Source organism: Heterocephalus glaber, unplaced genomic scaffold (assembly GCF_053883595.1).
Source record: "Heterocephalus glaber isolate CG9 unplaced genomic scaffold, H.glaber_assembly_v1.0 deba00001141, whole genome shotgun sequence".
Classification (NCBI taxonomy): Eukaryota; Metazoa; Chordata; class Mammalia; order Rodentia; family Bathyergidae; genus Heterocephalus; species Heterocephalus glaber.
In genome coordinates, this window is record NW_028258201.1 from 804,976 (window position 1) to 825,836 (window position 20,861).

A 20,861-nucleotide genomic window follows, 5' to 3' on the forward strand; every position below is an offset into this window, starting at 1 on the left:
AGTAAATGTAAAAGGGCGAAGAGGAAAAAAACCAGGGAAATGAAGAGAAAGAGAATAGAGGGAAGGCTGAAGGGCAAAGCAAGATTACCTAGGCTTTAGCAAACTAGTCAAGAAGACAGGAGGAAAGAAAAGGAGCGAAAAACAAAAGGAAGGGGAAAATAAAACGGAGAAACCCAAAAACAGTGTTCACACTCATGAAAAAAACTAAAACAAGAAAAAAAAAGTAGGAAAAACCAGATTTCTCTGTGATTTCAGGCCTGTGGTTATCTTCTTGTGTCTACAGTTTTGTGGTAGTGTCCAATTCAGAGCTGCCTCTGGTGTCTCTGGTAGTCACAGGAGACAGACAGAGCCCAGATCTGTGCTGGATGATCCCAGCAGGCCTGCAGTAGGATTAGGGTGAAGTGATGATTCTGGAGCTTTTATCTCCACAGAAGTTCAGGCTGGTTCTGGGCTCTGGCTGTGGGGTCGGGACCTGAGTTGTTCAGCCTACAACACTCTGGATGTCTCTTGCTGGCCTCACCATGGCTCCCTGACCCTGGACATCTCCACAGTTGTCCCTCACCCAGTCACTGTGGGGTTTCAACAGTGGCAGCCCTGAGATGAAGCCAACTTACAGTTGCTCCAGTCCCAGGTTCAGTTGGCCCCTCCCTAAAATGGCATCTGGCCAAGCACCCTCTCCAGGGAACACAGCAGCCGCTGGGCTGGAGTCATTCAGCAGCTGTTGCAGCACAGAGATCCACTGCTCTGTCCCACTGCTGTGTTTCTCCCTGGAGGCCTCTGGAGCCACCTGCCTTCACTGTGTCTCAGTGGATTTGCTCCTCTGTCAAATCGTGAGCCAAGAGCTGTGGAGAAAGTGCAGTTTGCCCCCTCCTCCTTCTGCACAGTGTTCTGTCTCTTCACTTGTGCCGTGGGCTTCAATTTTCCTGTCAGATCCTTCCTGGGGCCTTGGGATCCACCCCCCTTCTTCTTTTCTTCCCCAAGTTGTTATTTTCCAGTGCCTGGATTCCAAATCTTGGAGAGGTTGATTTGTTGCTGTTGACCATGTTGCCGTCTTCCTGGAAATTTCTAACTTTTATCTTGAGACAGATCCTCTGAGTTCTCCCTGCTTGCCTCAATGTTTTCACCCTCCTGCCTCAGCCTCCTGAGTACCTGGAATGACAGGCATTTGCCACCATGCCTGGCTGACTCTTCCACTTAGTACCCAGCCCACACCTTTGCTTCCCTCTGGGGCACAAACACCACTCTGAAGTCTATGGGGCTGTGACTTCCCCTCCCTGTCCACCAGGAGCCGCACCAAGGCCTCAGACACCTCCGCCTCCTTCGCTTCCCCCTCAGCTCTCCTGTGCCCTCCCAGCCCCTGGCAGGCCCTGCCATCCAGCTCTGGCCTTAAAAATCCCCTGTCCCCTGCTGGCCAGCTTCTCCCTAACCTCCCACCTGTGTCCGAGGGAGCCTGTGCCTCATCCTTGCCCAGGCTGCATGCTGGCCAGACTCCATGCCCCCTTTTTCTTGCCTGATTCCCACCTTGTTCTCCCCCTGTGCTGCCCACCTTGCATTGCAAATCCTCCTTTCTGTCCATGTGCTCTGCATGCTGGGGAAGGGTAGGGCAGCAGGGTCCCTTGGGGAGCATTGCTCTGCAGCCCTGCCCAGGAAGAAGCATCAGCCATGGTTTCCTCTTCCCCAGGGGCCCAAAGTTTCCACTGTACCCTCACAGTGAAGACCCAAGATGGGTTTGTGCTCCCGAGGGCCTTAGCTAAGCTTCATTTGGATGATCAGCCCAGCCTGCACTATGTCATTGAGACCAATACAGCAAAGCTGCAGCAGCTGCAGGGTGAAACCGACCTGGGATCTGAACCCCAGCACCCAGAGACCCACTACACAGTAGAGAGATTTAAGAGGCTCAGTGTGATCTTGGCCAATAGGGTGGAGTGCAGAGGAGGTGAGTGTGATCAGAGCCAGGGTGAAGGTGGACTTTCCCAGGAGAGCTGGGGGTGAGCAGGAGCCTGTCTGTCCCCCTGGGTTTGGCTGGGCAGGGAGAGGAGATGGGGTCTGTGGTGCTCAGCACACATGAGCCATTGTTTGGCTGGCACGGGGGACATGGAGGAGCCAGGGAGGCCCCTCAGGGCTGCGGTGTCTGACTGGGCAGGGAAGGCAAGGCCGGGGCTGGAGAGTGACTGCTGCTGGGGGCAGGACCCCAGTCCCTCCCGGAGACTTGGGGCTGTGAGCGGCGAGAGGACAAGCATGCGAGGCCCTTCCGGGATGTGCACCATGATGGGGGTGTCCACGCCCATGATCCAGAGACCTGCAGCTCCACGGTGCCGCAGTCCCCACCTTAGACCGGGCCTTTGGACACCGGGACGTCCTGGGACTTCGATGGTACTGAAAGCAGGGCTCACTGGGCCCATGTGTGTGGGGATATTTGTGGAGAACTCCAGAGATCTGTGAAATCCCCCCAGGGCTTCAAGCCCAGAGCAGGTACTGGCCACCCCTGCCCGAGCTTCTCCGAGGGACATCCTCTCTGTGCCTGGCGGGGGGGAGGCAGGCCTGCCTGAGTGCATGGACTTCAGAGCTGCCTGTCCTGTGAGATGCCCTGGAGGAGGACAGGCAGGTGGTGCAGGAAGTTAACAGTCCAGGCCCATAACCAGGAGGCAGCCTGAGCATGGTGGGCAGAGAGGCCCTCAGCGCCGGCTGGGCCCCACCTGCTGTCCCCTGCCTGTGTCGGAGAGGTCCCTCCTGGCCCCAGCATGGGAGCCAGCCCACCGCCCAGCGGGCAAGTGGGAACGCAGAGCCGCTGGCCCAGGCCCATCCTGCTGTCCTCTGGAGCCTCAGATTAGCATGAGAACAGACTGGGGTGGGGGCAGTGAGGCTTCAGCCAGAGTCGGAAAAAGCAGGAGGACCTGCCCTGTACCCCAGGCCTCCGTGGGGCGGCGGGAGGCATGGACAGGTGACCCACAGCCCTGCACTCTCTCCTCCAGTGTCCCCGGCTGTGACTGACCTGCAGTGAGGCCTCGGAGGGCATGGTCAACCTCACCTGCAGGGCTTCTGGCTCCTATCCCGGGAATATCACTGTGACTGGGCTTCAGGATGGGGAACCCTTGAGTCCAGGCACCCAGGAATCTGGGAATTCGGTGCTCAGTGAGAATGGAACTTGCCAGACCTGGGTGGCCACCAGGGTTCCCCAGGGTCAGGAGCAGAGGTTCAGCTGCCAGGTGGGACACGGTGGGAAGAACAGCATTCACCGTGTGCCCTGTGGTGAGTCAGGGGGCCCTGCAGGGCTCTGACCTGGCTCAGGTCAGGGGCCAGGGGAGCAGAGGGAGGAGCTGGAGGCTCCGGGCGCCCTGTGTGTAACAAGCCTGCTTCCAGGGAAGGCCCTGGAGCCTTGGGAGTTGGGGGCCATCATTCTGGATGTGGCTGTTGCTGCTGCTGCTGTTGCTGGCCTTGTTCCCCGGAAGAGCACATGCGCTGCAGAGGCTGCAGGTGAGAACCAGGCAGGGCTGGAGAGGGCAGGGCTCATGTGGGATGTGGGCCCCCTCGCACTGCCTGCTGCACACAGGGCAGTGGAGGGGATGATATTTCCCAAAGAGGGGCAGAGTCATGGTGTGTGTAAGTGATGGAGCCACGGCTGAGCTGCGCCCCTTCATGCTGCCCTGGCCCTCGTCAGCCAGGGTCTTGCAGGTCCAGCTGCAGCCGATGCTGACCCCGCCTGAGGGAAGCAGCCATGGGGACGTGGGTCCTGCTCTGCTGCTCTCCACACGTCTCTCAGGCTCCTGGGCCAACCAGGGCCAGTGTGGGCCTCACTCACTCACGGGGGCAGGCTCAGTGCAGCATCGCCACTTCCAAGGGCCTGTTTGAGTTATTACTGACAGTGAGCAATGTGGAATCCACAGTGGGGTCGGAACGTGGGACTGTGGAGACTGAAGAGTCAGACCGAGACAGGTTGCATGTGCACCATCCTGAAAACATCCCCTGCCAGTAACCCAGAGAAATTATAGACATCTCGATGTAGGGTAAAGCCTGCCCTGGAGGGTCGGGAGGAGTGGGGTGAGGAGAGGGATCTCCCGATGCTCTTCACAAAGGTGCAGTAGCCCAGAGAGAGCCTGGTGAGCAGAGTTGAGCGCAGGCGCCTGCAGCCCAATTTCTGGGCGGAGCTTGGCACAGACCCAAGTGAGGCAGCGGAGATCTGATCTTTGATGTTTTTGAGGACGATCTCAGCGAACACAGAAAAGCGGTTGAGGTGCAGGAAAATACTGGGCTCCAGAGAGGGCCCAGCTGATTTGGGGCTTCTGAGCACCGAGAAGTCCTGAGGGAATAAGAGCCGCAGTCTGTGGGTGGAGCGCGCTTACCCTGTCTCTTCTCTCCCCAGCGCTCCAGAAGCTGTGAGCCCCGGGCGCCAGCAGGTGGCGCCCGCTGACCGCGATGGCCCCGGGTCACCTGGGTCCCCTGGAGCCGCCTAGCTAGCACGGTCCGCACCTCAGGTGGAGGCAGCGCTGTCCTGCCTCTGACCAGCGCCTTCTCTCTCTGTGCCTCAGTTTCCTCCTGCCCACAGCTCATTCCTGGTCAGGGTGGGAAGGTAAAGGTGTTAGCATGTGTGCTGTTGTTATCTACGTCACGATTAGCTTTAGTCACTGAGAGAAATAAAATGAGCCTAGGGCTGGGGATTTAGCTCAGTGGTTCCGCCGCCTGCCTTGCAAGCGCAAGGACCCGAGTTCGATCCCCGGTACCCCCCCCCCCCAAATGATCCAAAACACAAACACCCAAGGCGGAGCCCTTATTAAGGGTCAGAGCTGCCGGGTGGTCTCGAACAATGGCGAGAGCAGCAACCAGGGGCTGGGGCTTGCGGTGGAGGCAGATGATTGGCTACAAGCGGGGCGGGGCGGGGGGGAGAAAGCAGGTCTTTGTTCTCTCTGGAGTGACTGCTCCCTGTAGGCAGGGCCATTTTATCCAGCAGAGAACTCTGTCATTCCAGACTCTTGACTTTATTGTGGAATAGGGGCGGAGGCCTCTTTTCTGTGGCTGCTTCCTGCGTGACCAGGGCGGAGAAAAAGGGTGACAGGTCTGGGTCCTGCGCGATGGTGGCGTGGTCTCCCGTGGCGCGAGGCTGATAACCCGCGGTGAAGACTTCACCGGCTGTCTGATTGGTAAAGGCCCGCAATCGCGCCTGCAAGAAAATTTGCAAACAACGAAACAGGCAGGGCCCAAACGGTAGGATTATGCCGAGGATAGTGAGGGCTGCCAGGAAAGGAAGGAGCCAGGGAAGCCACTGGCCGAAGTATCCTGCTAGAGAGCGGGGCCAGCTGAGGTCTCGTCTGTGTTTCTCTGTTCGCTCCCTGAGCTCGTTCGCCTTGTCCCCCGCAGTGCCAGACTGATTGACAGACACAACAGCAGCACTCTTCCCCCAGGAGGAGCCACGTTCCCCCCTTTCTGCTGTTGTTAGATCTAGAGCTCGTCTGTTCTGGAGTACCACAGCTGCCAGGGGATGGATTTGGGACCGCAGGCTGACCGGAGAGTCTGCTACTTTTCCATATCCTCATTTAGCTCTTAGGGTAGGGAGTAATAGAAGTGCGCTGATGCTGAGATTCCTGCAACCCCAGTGCCGACTCCTGTCAGTATACTGGCTCCTACCAAAAAGGGAACTGCAGGGAGGGCGCGCTCCTCGGTGTGATGGATAGGTGGCTGCTGTGGGGCAAGACCTGCTGTAATATTTGAGTCTCTGTATAAATTGGGGGGGGGGGCTGAGGAAGCCTAGGTAGCATAAAGAGGGCGGGGTTGAGTTAAGGCAGCAAAAGGCTTGCGAGCCACAGATATAAAACAGACCCTTGGGGAGACAGGTGATGCCGGATGTGGAGATGTTAATAACCTTAGTACAGGAAGTGGAATTGTGTTTTTCTAGGATGGGTGAATTTATGCAGGTCCAATTGTCATATGTGGAGGATTTTAACTGGGTTGCAAAGGGGCCTAATGTTATTGTGGTGTTTTGGGGAGTAGGGAGAGTCCAGTTAGGAGGAGTCGGTATAGGGACATAAGGCTGGAATCGGGTGACAGGCACATCTAGCACTCGGTTTTTACCTGGTAGGCTAATCAGGGTGGTGTTAAAGAGGTTTAGGAGTCTTTTATGTGTTTCAACCGCCTTTTTTAGGGAAGACAGATTAATGCTCTTACATGGGGTGGTGTTTTAAGGACTATGGTATGAGTCGCTTTTCTGTCTCCTCCTGTTGTTGTTTCCATGTCTGATCCTGTACATCTCCGCTGTCTGACATTCCCCAGTTTGTTGTTAGTGTCCAGCAGGCCCACGAACCCTGCCTTTCTTTACTTGTGGGGTAGTCTAGAGACGTAATCTTTCCCATAAGGTAGAGGCTGCCCCCATATGTACAGATAGTGGTAGTGGAGTAACATTTGCTGTTCATATGAGTGTATGAAATGAAGGAGCCTTTTCCGTAATTTGTGGGTCTGCCACTGCTCCAATCAATTGTAAAGACTATGCCAGAGCATCGGCAGTTGGCCATGCAGCTGAGGTGTGCCTCTCCACTTGGGATAAAAGAGAGAAGAGCCAGAAGGAAAGTCACCACTCTCTAGGGTCTGTTGGTGGGGGCTCAGTGGGAGTGTGATGGAATGGCAAGGAGTCCCCCCAGGAGAAGGAAGAGAAGGGCGAAGAGGAATTTTTGTGTATGAGACCAGTCAGGGGCAAGACAGAGAAGAGTCTGGTGACCAAGACAAGGAACAGGGCTATGTAGACAGCAAGGAGGGCTGGATGGCTGGTCAGCAGAGGGGAATGTCATGAAAGCGGAGTGAGAGCAGCGTTAGGCAACCTAGGAGAAGAAAGGCCAACAGGCAGACCTCGTCTGAGGAGAAATCGGAAAAGGTGCCTTGAAAGCAGTGGTCTCCAGTCCACAGGCAGGTCTCCTCCACTGTGTGACCTTGGGCAGCGAACCAATGACAGTCCTGTTGCAATTCAGAGATGAAGTCAGAGAAGTGAGATGTGAGCCAGGGAGGGAACACGGACTTGTACTCTTTGGGGATTTGAGTGAGCTTGATCTTGGTGGGTCCTGTTAGGACAGGAAAATTTAGGTTTGGCCAGAGACACATCAGACTTTGAGGAAGAGACAGGTGAAGTAAAGCGCTTTATCCTGGAAAGATGGGACCACGGTGTTTTTCCTACAAGTTTTACTGCTGTAGGGGTAGTGAGGGCCACTTCTAGAGGGCCCTCCCATCTAGGCTGTAAGGTCCCTGTGGCAAGGTTTTTTTTTTTTTGGTACCGGGGATTGAACTCAGGTCCTTGCGCTTGCACAGCAGACAGCAAAACCACTGAGCTAAATCCCTGGCCCTAGCAAGGGTTTTGAGATAAACCTGATCTCTGGGAGCAACATGTAGATGGCAGTGGTTGGGGGGATATTGGCTAGGTAGAAACTGATCAGCATGAGTTCTGAGAAAGTAATGGAGAGACTTAAGGGTGGGGATATAATCAGCCAATGGGGGAAGAGATTCTGGAAGGTTTCCTAGGAGACGAGGTCTCCCACAGGTAAGCTCAAATGGGCTGAAGTTGAGAGGCTTGCAGGGTGCTGCCCTTAATCCTGTAAGGGCAAGGGGGAGCTCAGTCCATGGGGCCTTGAGCTCTAAGGCGAGTTTAGGCAGGTGTGCTTCAACTAGTCCATTTGCTTTTTCTACCTTTCCAGAAGATCGAGGTCGGTATGGGATGTGTAGTTTCCAATTTATGTTGAGAGATTGGGCCACGAGTTGGGTGACACAAGAGACAAAGGCCAGTCCCCGGTCAGACTGTGGAGCGGGGCAGCCCAAAGCGGGGATGACTTCGGTGAGGGGAATGTAAGCAGATGAGGCAGCACCCTCCGAGGCGGTGGGGAAGGCCTCGGTCCACCCTGAGGAGGCATCTGCCAGGGTGAGGGGTGACGCGTCTTTCTGCGTGTGTGTGTGTGTGTGTGTGTGTGTGTGTGTGTCGTGTGTGTAAAATCAATCTGCCCATCTCCCCCTGGGCAGTGGCCACGAGCTTGGTGTGGGGAAGGCATCTGGGTGGGGGGCTCTCTGAGGGGAAGTGACAGCGCAGGCGGGGCACCTGCGGGTTATCTGGTGGACAAGGGAAGCCAGCGAGGGATGATAGAAGGAGGGGCCAATGAGAGACGGAGAGGGACATGGCCGCTGTGGAGGGCACTGTGGAGGTCAGAACGGGGTAGCCCGCGAGTCTGGGAGAACACGTCCGTCTGTGAAGAGAAGCCGGTCTCCGATGGAGGTGCACCCTGCTGGAGCCACTTTTGTTTTTCCGGCAGTCATACTGGAGGGATGTGGGTGGGACAGCTAGGAGCCGTGTGGCCCGGGGTGTTCGTTGGGCAGCTTCAGTGTCCGCCTTATCATCGCCTGGAGTGATGGGGTCATCAGAGGACTGAGGTCCCTTGCAGTGGGTGTCCCGCCCATGCTGGAGTTGGGCTGCTTTGAGAAGGTTCAGAATAAGTGGTCGATGGGTGATGGAGGACCCCCTGGTGGGGAGAAATCCTCTCTCTTCCCAGAGAGCTGAATGGGAGTGAAGGACATGGAAGGCGTACTTCCAACCTGTATGGATATGGACTGCTTTGGAGGCTGCCAGCGTCAGAGCTCTGGTAAGGGCTATGAGCTCTGCCGTTGGGAGGCGGTGCCTGGAGGAAGGGGCTGGGCCTCTGTTATCCCCTCTGAGGAGTCAACAGCATATCCAGCTCATCGTGGGCTGGAGGCGGGAGAGAAAGAGCTCCCATCTGTGAACCAAGTGTAATCAGGATCTGGAATGGGAGTGGATGTGATGTTTGGGAGCGAGGGGAGATAGGGATCGATGGCTTCTGTTCCTGAGAGGGTCAGGACATGTTTGGGATCTGGCAGGAGGGAGGCAGGATTCAGTGGTGGGCAAGACTGTAAAGTGAAGTGAGGGTTTTGGGTGAAGGTCATGTGCAAAAGTTGGAGACTCCCGGGAAGGGGAAAGGTTTGATGGAGCCTTGTGAGTCAGGAGGTCTTGTAGGTGATGTGGGGACCTGAGGACAGTGGGCTGGCCAAAAGTAAGTTCGGTGCTTTCTTGTGCTAGGAGGCGGATGCTGCTAGTGCCCAAAGGCAAGCAGGCCAGCCCTGGCCTGTGGGATCCATCTGTGTGGAGAGATAGGCTACTGCTGTGAAGGAGAGGCCTTTATCTTGTCCTAGTACCCCAAGGGCGATCCCTTGTCTCTCGGATATGTACAGAAGGAAAGAGTGACTGAGGTCGGGGGGAGGGGGGGGGGCCCGACAAGAGTGCAGTTTCGAGGGCTGTGAATGAGGCATGTATGTGCCTGGGGTCTCTGGGTCCTAGTGGGTCGCCCTTAGCAGCCTCATAAAGGGGCTTAGCCAGGAGGCCACAATTGGGGATCCACAGACGGAGATAGCCAGCCGACCCAAGGAATGAAAGGATTTCAGCTTTGGAGACTGGATCGGGGAGGTTCTTTATGAGCTTTTTCCTATCCATTGTGATCTCCTGTTTGTGGGAGGGAGCGAGACCTCAAGATAGATAGCTGAAGATTGGGAGAGCTGCACCTTGTTGGGGGAGACTTGGTATCCACGTGTGGCCAGGAAATTTAGAACAGTGTGGGCCTGTGAGTCCCCTAGGGCGGGCCTGCAAAGCAGTAGATCATCAACGTATTGAAGCAGGACGGAAGGTGAGAGAGTTAATCGGGAGAGATCAGAGGCAAGGGCTTGGCCAAAGAAATGGGGACTGTCCTGGAAGCCCTAGGGGAGGACGGCCCAGGTGCATTGTTGGGCATGATGGGTATCAGGGTTTGTCCAAGTGAAAGCAAAGAGATCTTGGGTGCCGGGGCGTAACGGGATAGTGAAGGAGGCATCCTTGAGATCAGCGACTGTGAGATGGGTTGTGTCAGGGGGTACAGGAGAGAAGAGTACAGAGGTTGGGGACAACTGGATGTGTGGGGAGAACAGCAGCCCTGAAGGTGCACAGATCTTGAACAAGGCAGTGCGAGCCATTGGGTGTGATTACGGGAAGGATGGGAGTGTTGTAGGGCGAACGTGTAGGGTGGAGGAGGCCCTTTTGGGGAAGGTCTTGAATGAGGGGTTTAAGTCCTCGTAGATGTTTGAGCGCTATGGGGTATTGGGAAACATTGGAAAAGAGGGAGGGGTCTTTGAGGGGGATGTGGATTGGGGGTGATGAGTGGCAAGTGAGGTCCCACACTTTGGGGTCAACCAGAGAGGGAGGTAGGGGAAGAGGGGTGGGAAGGGAACCTGACGCAGCCTGTAACAGAAGCAAGGTGGTGGATATGGAGGAGGCCAGGTACAGAGTGACGGCGGCCTTACATTTGCTCAGTACGTCTGGCCCAGGAAGAGGCCTGGAACATGCCAGGAGGACTAGGAAGGGGGTGTGGTACAGGGAACACGCCAGAGGACCTGTCATAAGAGGTCTAGTGAGAGTCCCATCTACACCCACTGTAAGAGTGGGCAAAGGGAAGGTCTTGCCTGAGCACTGAGGTAAGGCTGAGTATGTGGCCCCCGTGTCCAGTAGGAATGAGATAGGCTTACCTGAGATGTAGACTGTTAGCCTGGGCTCACAGTGGGTGATCTGTGTAGGGCCGGCGTCCCCAGGCACTGTCCAGTGGCCTCTCCAGTGGCCAATCCTGGGAGTTCTGGCAAAGTAGGCTCTTGGTGAGCCTGCAGGGCAGGCCCCTGTGGAGGAGGAAGAGGAGGAGGTGCCCCTTTCCCTCTCTGGAGAAAGGGACAATCGATCTTCAATGGCCTTCCTGTTTGCAGGCTGGACAAGGGCCAGGGGGTGGCCTAGGATTGGGGCAGTTTCTTGCCCAGTGCCAGTTTGATTGCACTTAAAGCGGGGACCAGGGGGCACCCCAGCAGGTGGTTTGCTTGTAGCCCCTTTAGTCTTAGGGCCCTGATGTGCGCCATTTGAGCCTTGCAGGGCACTCACAAACGTCTGGTATTTAGCCTTATCGTGGAGAGCCTTTTCCTGTTTTTCCTGTTCTTCTTGGCCGTTATGTATCTTAAAAGCTATACTGAGGAGATCGTGTTGGCTCACCTGAGGACCCTCTTCAACCTTTTTTAGCTTTTTCTTAATATCAGGGGCTGACGGAGAGATAAAGTGAGTGTTAATGGTGATCATGCCAGCTTGGGAGGTAGGATCCATTTTTGGTGTATTTCTGAAGGGCCTCAGTGAGGCACGGCAAACTGTGCTGGGTTTTCTTCGTGGGTCTGAGCTATTTCCCTAATTTTATCAAAGTTAACAGACTTGTGAGCTGTCTTTTTTAACCCTTCTATGAGGCAGAGAGTCATATGGTCTCTGCGGCCCCTATCTGCCTGGCCTAGCTGAGAGTCGCACTGTGGGTCTTCTCCGGGGACAGCCTGTGCTCCCACTGGCTTGGTGTTATCAGCAGAATGGAACTCATCTGCGACGGTCTGGGCTGCCGTCCAAACTTTCCTTGTGTGGGGGGGGTGGGGGGTGGGGGGCGGTAGAAGTCAGTATCGTATAGCTATCGGGCCAAGACAGATCATAGGACAGAGTCAAGTAACGAAATTCTTTGATGTAGGAGTCAGGGTCTGAGGAAAAAGCCAAGACGCTTTTCAACTTGAGAAAGATCTGTGAGTGAGAAAGGAGCGTGGACTCTGATAATACCTTCTGTTCCCGAGAGGCCAGCGCCGCCGCCTCCGAGCCGGGCAGCTGCAGCCCGGCCGCGGCGCAGGCTGCAGGAGCGCGCGGGCCCAGCCGGCGAAGCCCCGACTCCCGGGCGCGCCCGCTACCGGCCTGGGCACGGCCCCCACCGCTCCCGGGGTGTTTCTGTTTCTGCAGCCGCTCGCGGCCGGGTGGGAGGCGCCGGCGGCCCCGAGCGGGCGGGCGAGCGGGGGCGGGGCAGATCCGAAGTGAAGCCACGTGGCCAAACTTGCAGCAGCGATTGCAGCAGCGATTGCAGCTGCTGCTGCCGCTGCGCCGCGCCTGAAGCCGCGCCGGGCGGGCCGAGGGCTCCTGCAGCTGCTCGCGCGCGGCCGGAGGCGGAGGACGGGACGAGGGCTGAGACTGACACGTCTGCTCCCGGCCGCCTGCCACTTAGGCGGGGCCCCCACCCGCCCCAGAGCCACGCGATTAAAAAAAAAAAAAGCAGCCCTTAGCCCCCTCCTCCCCTTTCCTGCTTCTCCGAGGACTCCCGCCCTCCCTCCAGCTCCGCCGCGAGGCTCCCCTGCCCTGGAAGCCGAGCGCAGCACTCGCCTTCGCCGCCGCCTCTCGCAGTATTGCAATATAGGGGAGAAGCCGACCGTGGTGACGGCCGGCTCTCTCTCCGAGAAGCGCTGCGCAGGCTGCGGGGCCAAGATTGCGGACGGCTTTCTGCTCTATGCCATGGACAGCTACTGGCACAGCCGGTGCCTCAAGTGCTCTTGCTGCCAGGCTCAGCTGGGCGACATCGGCACGTCCTTTGCAGAAGCGACCACATTAGGTTATTTGGGAATAGCAGTGCACGCAGTGCTTGCGGACACTCGACTCCTGCGAGCACACTCGGCCTGAGGGCGCAAGGCAATGTGTATCATCTTAAGTGTTTCACGTGCTCTACCTGCCAGAATCGCCTGGTCCCGGGAGATCGGTTTCACTACATCAATGGCAGTTTATTCTGTGAACATGATAGACCTACAGCTCTCATCAATGGCCATTTGAATTCACTTCAGAGCAATCCACTACTACTGCCAGACCAGAAGGTCTGCTGAAAGGTCAGAGGAATGCAGAATGCGTGCCTTCATCTCAGATTTTGTTCATCACAGGTGGAGCCTGTGTGTCTTCAGTAGGCAGGTCAGCTTTGCGGCTAGCACCAGTGCCAGCTCCGTGCCATCGCACCTTCTTTAATCTTGACTGCCCTTCCCGCATTTATTGGTGTATGAAAATGACTGAATATGAACATTAAGGACTCCATGAACCTGGGCTAATGGGAGACTGGAGAGAAAATGAAAAAAGGTCCACCAGAGGACATCTTGGTGGGGGAGGGAGCTTAGGGGGAGGGAAATGGCTAATGAAGCTAATTAAAAGAAGCATTCAAATCTGCTTTCTACCCTCATTAACAATTAGCAGGGTAGGGGCCGGGGATTTAGCTCAGTGGTTTTGCCACCTGCTCCGCAAGCGCAAGGACCCGAGTTCAATCCCTGGTACCAAAAAAACAAAAACAAACAAAAAAAAAACTATTAGCAGGGCACTGGCCAGAATTTGTACCCTGTGTTTTACCTTAACAACATTCTATTTGCTCTTTGTATATTTAAGTGTTGTAAGGAAATGTGTTTCAATCAAAACTGAACATGAGATAAAGGAAAGAGATGTGGCTTTTGTGATATTCTATCACAAACACTTTTATTCTATCCCTGTAAAATACAATGTATATATGCATGTAAGTGTTTTTGTCCTAATGTTTCTACTCCCATGGCAAAGATTTTTAAAAAAGAAAGAAAAAAGAGGGAAAAGAAATCAGGCTTATAGCAGCTACTGTGTAGAAATTTCCCCCTACTTCTACTTTGCTGAATGAAGAAAAAATCTTTCATTTGTGATATTTTCAGAGACATTTACTCTAGTATGGTGTATTTAAATAATAAAAACTTAAAAGAAAAAATATACCTTCTGTTCCCGCCACCTCCCAAGGGGCATGATGGTGGGTGGGGCTGGAAGGGTGGGATATCGGGCGCGTGAGGAGGAGAAACAGGAGGTGTGGGAGGTTTTGTCTGCAGTGAGTGTGAACGTTGTGGGGAGGGAGCGTGCGAGAGGGAAGCTGAGGGCTCCAAGGATTGTAGTGCAGGGGTGGAGCAAGGTGAGGGGCGGTTGGGCGGGTCAAAGTGAGCCGTGTCTAGTTCTGAGCTGAGATTGGAAGCACGGGTGAAACTTCGTGAGAGAGAATTTGGGGGGTGGAGCAGGACTGATGAAGAGAAGGGCGTGGAGGTAGATGAAAGGCTGCACACAGGGGACTTCAGGCCATTTGCCATTGTGATGACAGAAATGGTGGAGGTCCTGAAGAACATTCGGGTCAAATGTTCCATTTTCTGGCCATTGGGACTCATTATCTAATCTATATAGAGGCCACGCTTGGTTGCAATAAGAAATAAGCCATTTAGGCTTGACGTGGTCAGTGAGCCGAGAGTTTTTAAGTTAGCCAATAGGCATCCCAGAGGGCTTGATTGTGTTGGTTTGGATTGAGCAGTTCCCATAAAGAAGGGGGGCCAGATATGTAAGGTGAGTATCAGAAAAGCTCCGGAAGAGAAGGGAAAGAGGGAGGAACATCCTCATCGCCTTTGACAATCTCCGGACAGAGAAAGTGAGAGGATCTGAGTGGATGGATGGGGCATCCCCCAGGGGCAGCAGTCCTGGCCACAGGACGAGAAAAGTCCATCTGACTTAATGCTAAGATGTTTTGAGTGAGAACACTGAGAGGCAGAGGACCCGAGAGAGAGAGAGGCTAATCTGAGTACTCAGCCAGGAATTGAGGGCCGGTGTGGACGTTAAGTATCAGTAATGGCAGGAGTGAAGGCTCCTGATGGGTGTTGGCTTGGCAAGGTCTGAGAAGGATGGTTGGAAGGCTAATCAACCCGGCCAGTGGGGGATCATTCCAAAATCCCGATCATGTCCTTTCCGGGTTTCGGCACCAATAATGAGAGAAAATAAGCCGAAACACAAACACCAAAGGCAAAGCATTTACTAAGGGACAGAGCTGCTGGGCTGTCTCGAACAATAGAGAGAACAGCAACCAGGGGCTGGGTGGGCTGAGATTTACAAGGGCTGGGGGAGGGTGGTGGAGGCAGATGATTGGCTACAACTGGGGGAGAGGTGGGAAAAAGAAGGTCTTTCTTCTCTGGAGTGATGCGTTCCCTGTAGGCAGGGTCATTTTTGGATGCAGGGTTGTTGGGGCCATTTTATCCAGCAGAGAACTCTATCAGTCACTAGTTTTTGTTTCTTAATTTTATCCTAGTGTTGCGGCAGAGCAGAGCAGCCCAGTGCCATAGCCAAGTGTTACAGCTCAGTGTCACAGCCACATGCCACAGCTCTGAGGCACAGTTGAGTGTCACAGCTCTGGGTTGAGTTTATCACAATTTGAAGACAAGAATCTGATGGTCACTTGAAGAGGTGGAACAAAACCTTTATTAGTATGAACTCAGAAGAGTTCATACTCAAAGTCTGAGCACTCTAGCAGAAATGAGAGCCTCATATAGGGATGGACAGGGTAGGCAAGCATGCTCACTGAAGCAGGGGGGCAGAGTTACAGAACATTCCTGAAGCAGAGGGGCAGAGTTACAGGACATTTTTGTAAGGGGTGGAGCTTAACAGAACGTTCCTGAGAGGTCACAGAGTTGCAAAGCATTTTGATAACATTGGGCAGGAGCCTAGCAGCACAAATTGTTACATTTCCAAAATAAAACATTCTTTGGAAAAAAAATTGAGGCAAGGCAAGGGCCTGTCTTAGGTTATTATAAATGGGCCTCATCTCTTAAGTGTCCTTAGATGGTCTCTTTCCAAGGAGTCTCATTCTGGTTTCCTGAAACCTTGGGGTCCCCTCTCCCTTGTCACACTTTCTGCATTACTCGAAGTGAGAGTGATCACCCACCGTATGGAGTTAGGCAACTATGGGTTAACTAGGTAACTATGCTCTTTGTAGAATGTACCTGGGTGGCCATGACAACTTCTGTCATCTGTCATCAAAGGAGCATAACGGACTCAGTTCTACCAGAACTCCCCCACCACCCCGCTGCTCTGCTTTGTGTAAATCCTGAGTGCTGCATTACCAGAGAAACTCCAATGGAACTAACCTTTGTAAATGTAAAAATAGGTATATAAAGAGAGCAAACTTCTATTCCAGGCTCTTGAGACTGACAGGAGTCACTTGCTGAGCTGCCAGCATTAAAGGCCGCTTTTTACTCCTATCTTTGTGTTAAGACTGGTCTATCCTGGGTCCTCACAGTTTCCTGTTTCAGAAGTCCACGTGATTTTAGGGTGTAAACGTTGACATTGTCTTGAAATATACCTGCATGGTCTGTGTTTCATTTCATGTTGCCAGAGACCCCTGCAGTCAGGTTCCAGTCCTCACCTGCCCAGTGTGTGATGCAGGCCTGAGAAAAAAATACACTAAGAGACAGAACTAAGAGAAATCAGGGGCCAGGATGACCAGTGTTGGTGCAACTGACAAAGGCACTGGCCAGTCCCAGGCACTGACTTTTATTGGCAATCAATTGGGGTAAAGGTGACATGTGGTTTCTATGGAAATTAATGTAAACAAGGCTCAGAAAGGACAAGACAAAGCATCCTTGAATTAGGAACAAAATAGACAAACTATATGATTGTAATTAGCACACCGTCCTTCTAGTCAGAAGGTTTTAGTTGTGGGAACGGAATTTGGGTGTGAGTTACTCTGACCTCAGCGTGTAGGCTTCAGCCAGACTCACTTCTATAAACAAGCCAATTGTGGGGTTAGCTCTTCACAGCCTGCTTTGGGCATAATCAGTATTACTGTCCCCTGGATTGTGCATTTGGGAAGAGACAGAGTGGGCCTTGGAAAGAAGGACAGGTCAATCTCCATGCTTGGTAGCCAGGAAGAAGCTTCCTGCTCTTCCTCCAGCTGCTTTTGACCCAAAGAAACCAAGAAAAACCGAGAGGGCTGGGACCGGGGCGGGGGGGCCACCCCGTGCCTGCGTTCAGGGCTGACCTTGAACTCACTGTGTAGCCCAGGCTGCCCTTGAACTCTTGGAAGTCCATCTGTCTCATCTCCAAGTGCTGTGTTACAGGTGTGTGCTATCACCCCTGACCATACTGATGTCTATATGGTTGTACTACTTTACACTCCCCCTCAGAATGAAGCCCCCACCCTGCCTCATCAGTATTTGTTTTCTGATTTCTTGATGATAGCCATTGTTTCTGGAGGAAGACTGAATGTCTTTAATGAGCAGAGATGTTGAACATTTTTTCATGTATTTTCTGTGCATTCATATTTCCTTTTTTATTAGTAAATATTTGCTCTATGTGATGATCACATTTATCATAGGGAATCTGTACCTGAACATGATGCATTTTTTCCCCATTGCTCTCCCCTCCCTTCAACCCTTCTTCCCCTCCTCATTTGCAGAAGTTTGTTCCCATTTTTTTCTTCCATTCTTTTTTTTTTTGGTACTGGGGATTGAACTTGGGACCTTGTGCTTGTGAGGCAGGAGCTGGAACCACTGAGCTAAATCCCAGGCCTTCCATTCATTTTAAAAATCACTTTTCCCTTGCTTCCCCCTTCCCCCCCGCCTTGTTTCCCTTCCCATTTGAACATGTTCTTCCTATTTTTCGGTATCTGTCCTTGGGCTGGGGATATGACTCTCTTTACAGGAATAACTACGGAATGTGTGGCTCTGGTTAATTGAAGATTACCTGGCAAACCGTTACCTGTAGTAACCATTACCAAAAAGAACTTCTGCCTTTAAGAGTTTGGTATGCCAGAGATCAGTTTGTGGGGGATTCTGGGGTTTGAGGCATTTCACATGCCTTCTGTGTTATACTGAACAACTGTAGCTAAATGGAGCCATAGAAGGTTATGTACAGGAAACAGAAGTCTGCCAACACTGGGAAATCACCTGGAATTTTAAAGAAATAAATGTATATTATCCTTTAAAAAAATAAAGAGACAAAATTGTTCTCAAAAGTACAATAGAAAAATAGTCTGCTGGTTTATTGTTCCAAATGAGCAAAATACTATTGACAAATAAGCTGATCTCCGATGATGTGTGTTAAAGCGGCAAGTCTATCAACTGAAGTCTAAATGAAAATATTTTATTAAGGCACATTTGATCTGTGAGTTGAAAACAAACATTCTGGTGTAATACAGATTCATTTCATTTTTATCTCCAAACATGTGAGCAGCAAAATTGTCCAGGAACACTTAATGTTTTATTTTATTTCATTTTATTTATTTTGTTACTGGGGATCGAACTCAGATCCTTGCGTTTGGGAGGCAGGCAGCTGCAGAACCACTGAGCTTAATCCCCAGCCCAGGAACACTTAATATTTTAGTAAAATGGGAATGTAAAAATTAAGGAGGAAAAGCATTTTCAAAAGGAAGTATTTGGGGACTGGTTACCGCAAGTAAAACCGAGCAGCCACACTGCTGGTACACATAAATACTAACAAGTACTCAGCAATGGGAGAGCTCATGCCATGGGTATTAAATGAATTAAAGGGGTTTTAGATACAATGGAGAAAACAAAACAGCCCTTGAAGAGTTAACACAGACAGGATGAACTGAACAAATCCAAGTATGTTTCCCCCAATGTTTTTGTTTAGTTTGCATAGTTTAGGGTTATCACCATCATTCTTCCTTGTCATTCTAAATATTAATATTTCAACTTCTATAGAGATGAGTCAGGAGGAAAAAAATGCCCAATCCTTTTTGGAATTTCTTTTTTTCTTTTTCCAGACAGGGTCTTGCTGTTCAAACTCACTATGTAGCCCAGGGTGGCCTTGTAATCCTGGCGATCCTCCTGCCTCAGCCTCCTGAAGCCCGGGATGACAGGCATGTGCCTCCATGCCTGGCTCCTTCTTGGAATTTCATGCCAGGTCCATTTGGGTCAAAGGAACTGCAGGAAGACAGCACCAAGGTCTGTGCTTTCCTCATGGGCCTCACTCGGAGACCCCGATGGGTAGAGCACAGTTTGGAGGAAACAATCAACTCTGGAAAGCTCTCCAGCTTTACCCCCTTTCCTGTTTTCCCCAAGTGGAATGTAAATTGGCTTTTTAAAAAGCTGTCATTAAAAAAAAATCAAAGTAGAATCTGTGCAAGGTTAACAGTCACAGCAGAACATTCATCAGTTCAGTTTTCGTTACTTTGCAGGAATGTTCCCTTTTTCTGCCATAGGACTATAGCAAAGCAGTCTAGACAAGAAATGTAAAAACATAAAGTTTTGTTCATCGAGTGCATTTCAAGCCAGACGTATGTGGGTCTGCTACAGTAACCTTCAGCAGGAAGAGGTGTTCAAAAGCAGATGCTGTCACATTTTTTTTGTTCAGAAACCTCAGTCTTAAAGACCTGTGTAAGAAAATCACTTGGAAAAATATATCCTTGTATGGACTTCAACATGTGATCATATAAGCAGCTTTTGAAACTCAAATTAGGTAGTGAGATCGTCTTCTCCAGCAGAGCCGGACACCAGGCTGTCCTGGAGCCCTTGTTATTTTGCTCCCGTCATAACTTGGATCGTTTATTTCCAGCCACGTTTCAGCCGAGGACTGCGTAGACCCGCATGTCGATGCTCGGAAACCCAAGCACATTTCATGCTGTCTGGGATCCAGGTTGGTCACAGAAGGCTGGTTGGTGGCTGTGGACCACTCCACTCCAACTCCCTGGCTCCTGATGGCCTTGTGGAAGAGGCCAGGTCCTCCAGCCCCGCCCTGGGTGGAAAGATCAAAGCCACCCACCAGACAAGGTGTCCGTTATGAACACAAGTGATCCCAAACTCCTTGTTTCCCTAGAAGTTAGTTTGTTGAGTAAAGGCAAAACGGTTGTCACCGGGATCTTTCCCACGATGAACAGTCTTGGAATCATAGTGGTAAAAGATGATGGGGAAATAAACTTTTTCCTAGAACCATATTTGCTCGATACCCTTGCAGCAATCCTGGAGTAAACACAAGGTCAACATCACAGAAGAGTAGAGATTCATCCTGAAACCGAGAAGATCCTACACGGAGGGCCAGAGCTCTCAAAAACTGTGCAGGCACAGGCGAGATCTGCACATCAGCTTTGGATACTTCTGTGATAATCCCTCATCAGCTGAACTTGCTCGACCTTATTAGAGGTGGAATTGGAATTGAAAATCAGAACAACAAGCTTGATTTAGAATGAGACGCGTCTTCTCAAATTTTCCCACAAATCTCACAACCCTGTCAAAATGTCCACACAAAGGAATCAGGATGTTTATCTTTTGATCCTTCAGCTCTTTGCACTCAAGCTCGGATCTGGAGAGCTGGAAGGAAACAAGGTTTGCAGGGCACTGGTGAGGAAGGGCAGGGAGCCGAGTCCTGACTGATCCGGTGTCCAGCTCCTGTGGGCCCAGCTCCTGTGCTCCCTGCACTGGATCTTGCTGAGGTCTGCTGCAGGCACCTGTGCCTCTGCACGGCACCATCGCTTTCTTCCCTTCGTGCTCCTTGTACAAGAACAGCAGGTCCAAGATGTGCTCTGGCCGGGGCTCCAAGCTCCTGAGCTGGTGGCCGTGCTGGATCTGCCTGAAGTTGGCGATGCTCCTTCCGGTCTTGGCACTGGTGTCGATCACCTCTGTTACCTGCGTGACGGTGTCACCTGCAGCTTCCCTCTGAAGAGTGCCTTCCTCTCGGGCTGGGCGTCTGCTGTCAGAGCCCAAATGCAAGCAGTTCCCACTGCAGAATCTCCACCAGCTGGTGGACCCGGGGCACATGCAGGAAGGGGAGTGCGCAGCTGGACGTCTTCCCTGTCTCTGTGTTGCTGCACTTGGTCATCAGGATGGTTTTTCAGGGCAGCTGGATTGTGCGACGCCAAGCTGGGTGATTTTGTGGCTAAGCATGTACTGTGCCATCCGTACTGCTAGGGTGGGCTGTTGTTGGGACATTACGCGACAGCTCAGGGAATTTACTGTTATGCAGACCTCTAGTGTATGTCTTCTCGCTCCGTTCAGTTCTCACAGGAGCTGCTGCCTCTCCCAGGACGGGACCCACCACGCCCGTGTGAACTTCCAGCATACCTTCCCATCTCCCTGTCCTCGTGGGTGCGGACCTCTCCCAGACACTGGCCAGGCTGTGGGGCCATGCTCCAAAGCTCCTTCTGGGTCGCTGTCACCCCAGACCCCCACTGCACAGAGAAGTCCTTGCCAGGCGCCCCACTTCTCCCCTGGTCCCCAGA

General features: G+C 52.6%; 1 protein-coding gene across 1 annotated transcript; it reads left to right on the forward strand.

Annotated features, from left to right (window-relative positions):
- The first annotated feature begins 1,662 nt into the window (after positions 1-1,662).
- On the forward strand, positions 1,663-13,304 carry LOC147828308 (uncharacterized). Its single transcript, XM_087210376.1, is given in 5 exon segments — positions 1,663-1,936; positions 3,289-3,474; positions 11,645-11,842; positions 11,895-12,410; positions 12,413-13,304. Coding segments are annotated over 5 exon segments (1,464 nt in total). The 3' UTR covers positions 12,703-13,304.
- Positions 13,305-20,861: the final 7,557 nt, after the last annotated feature.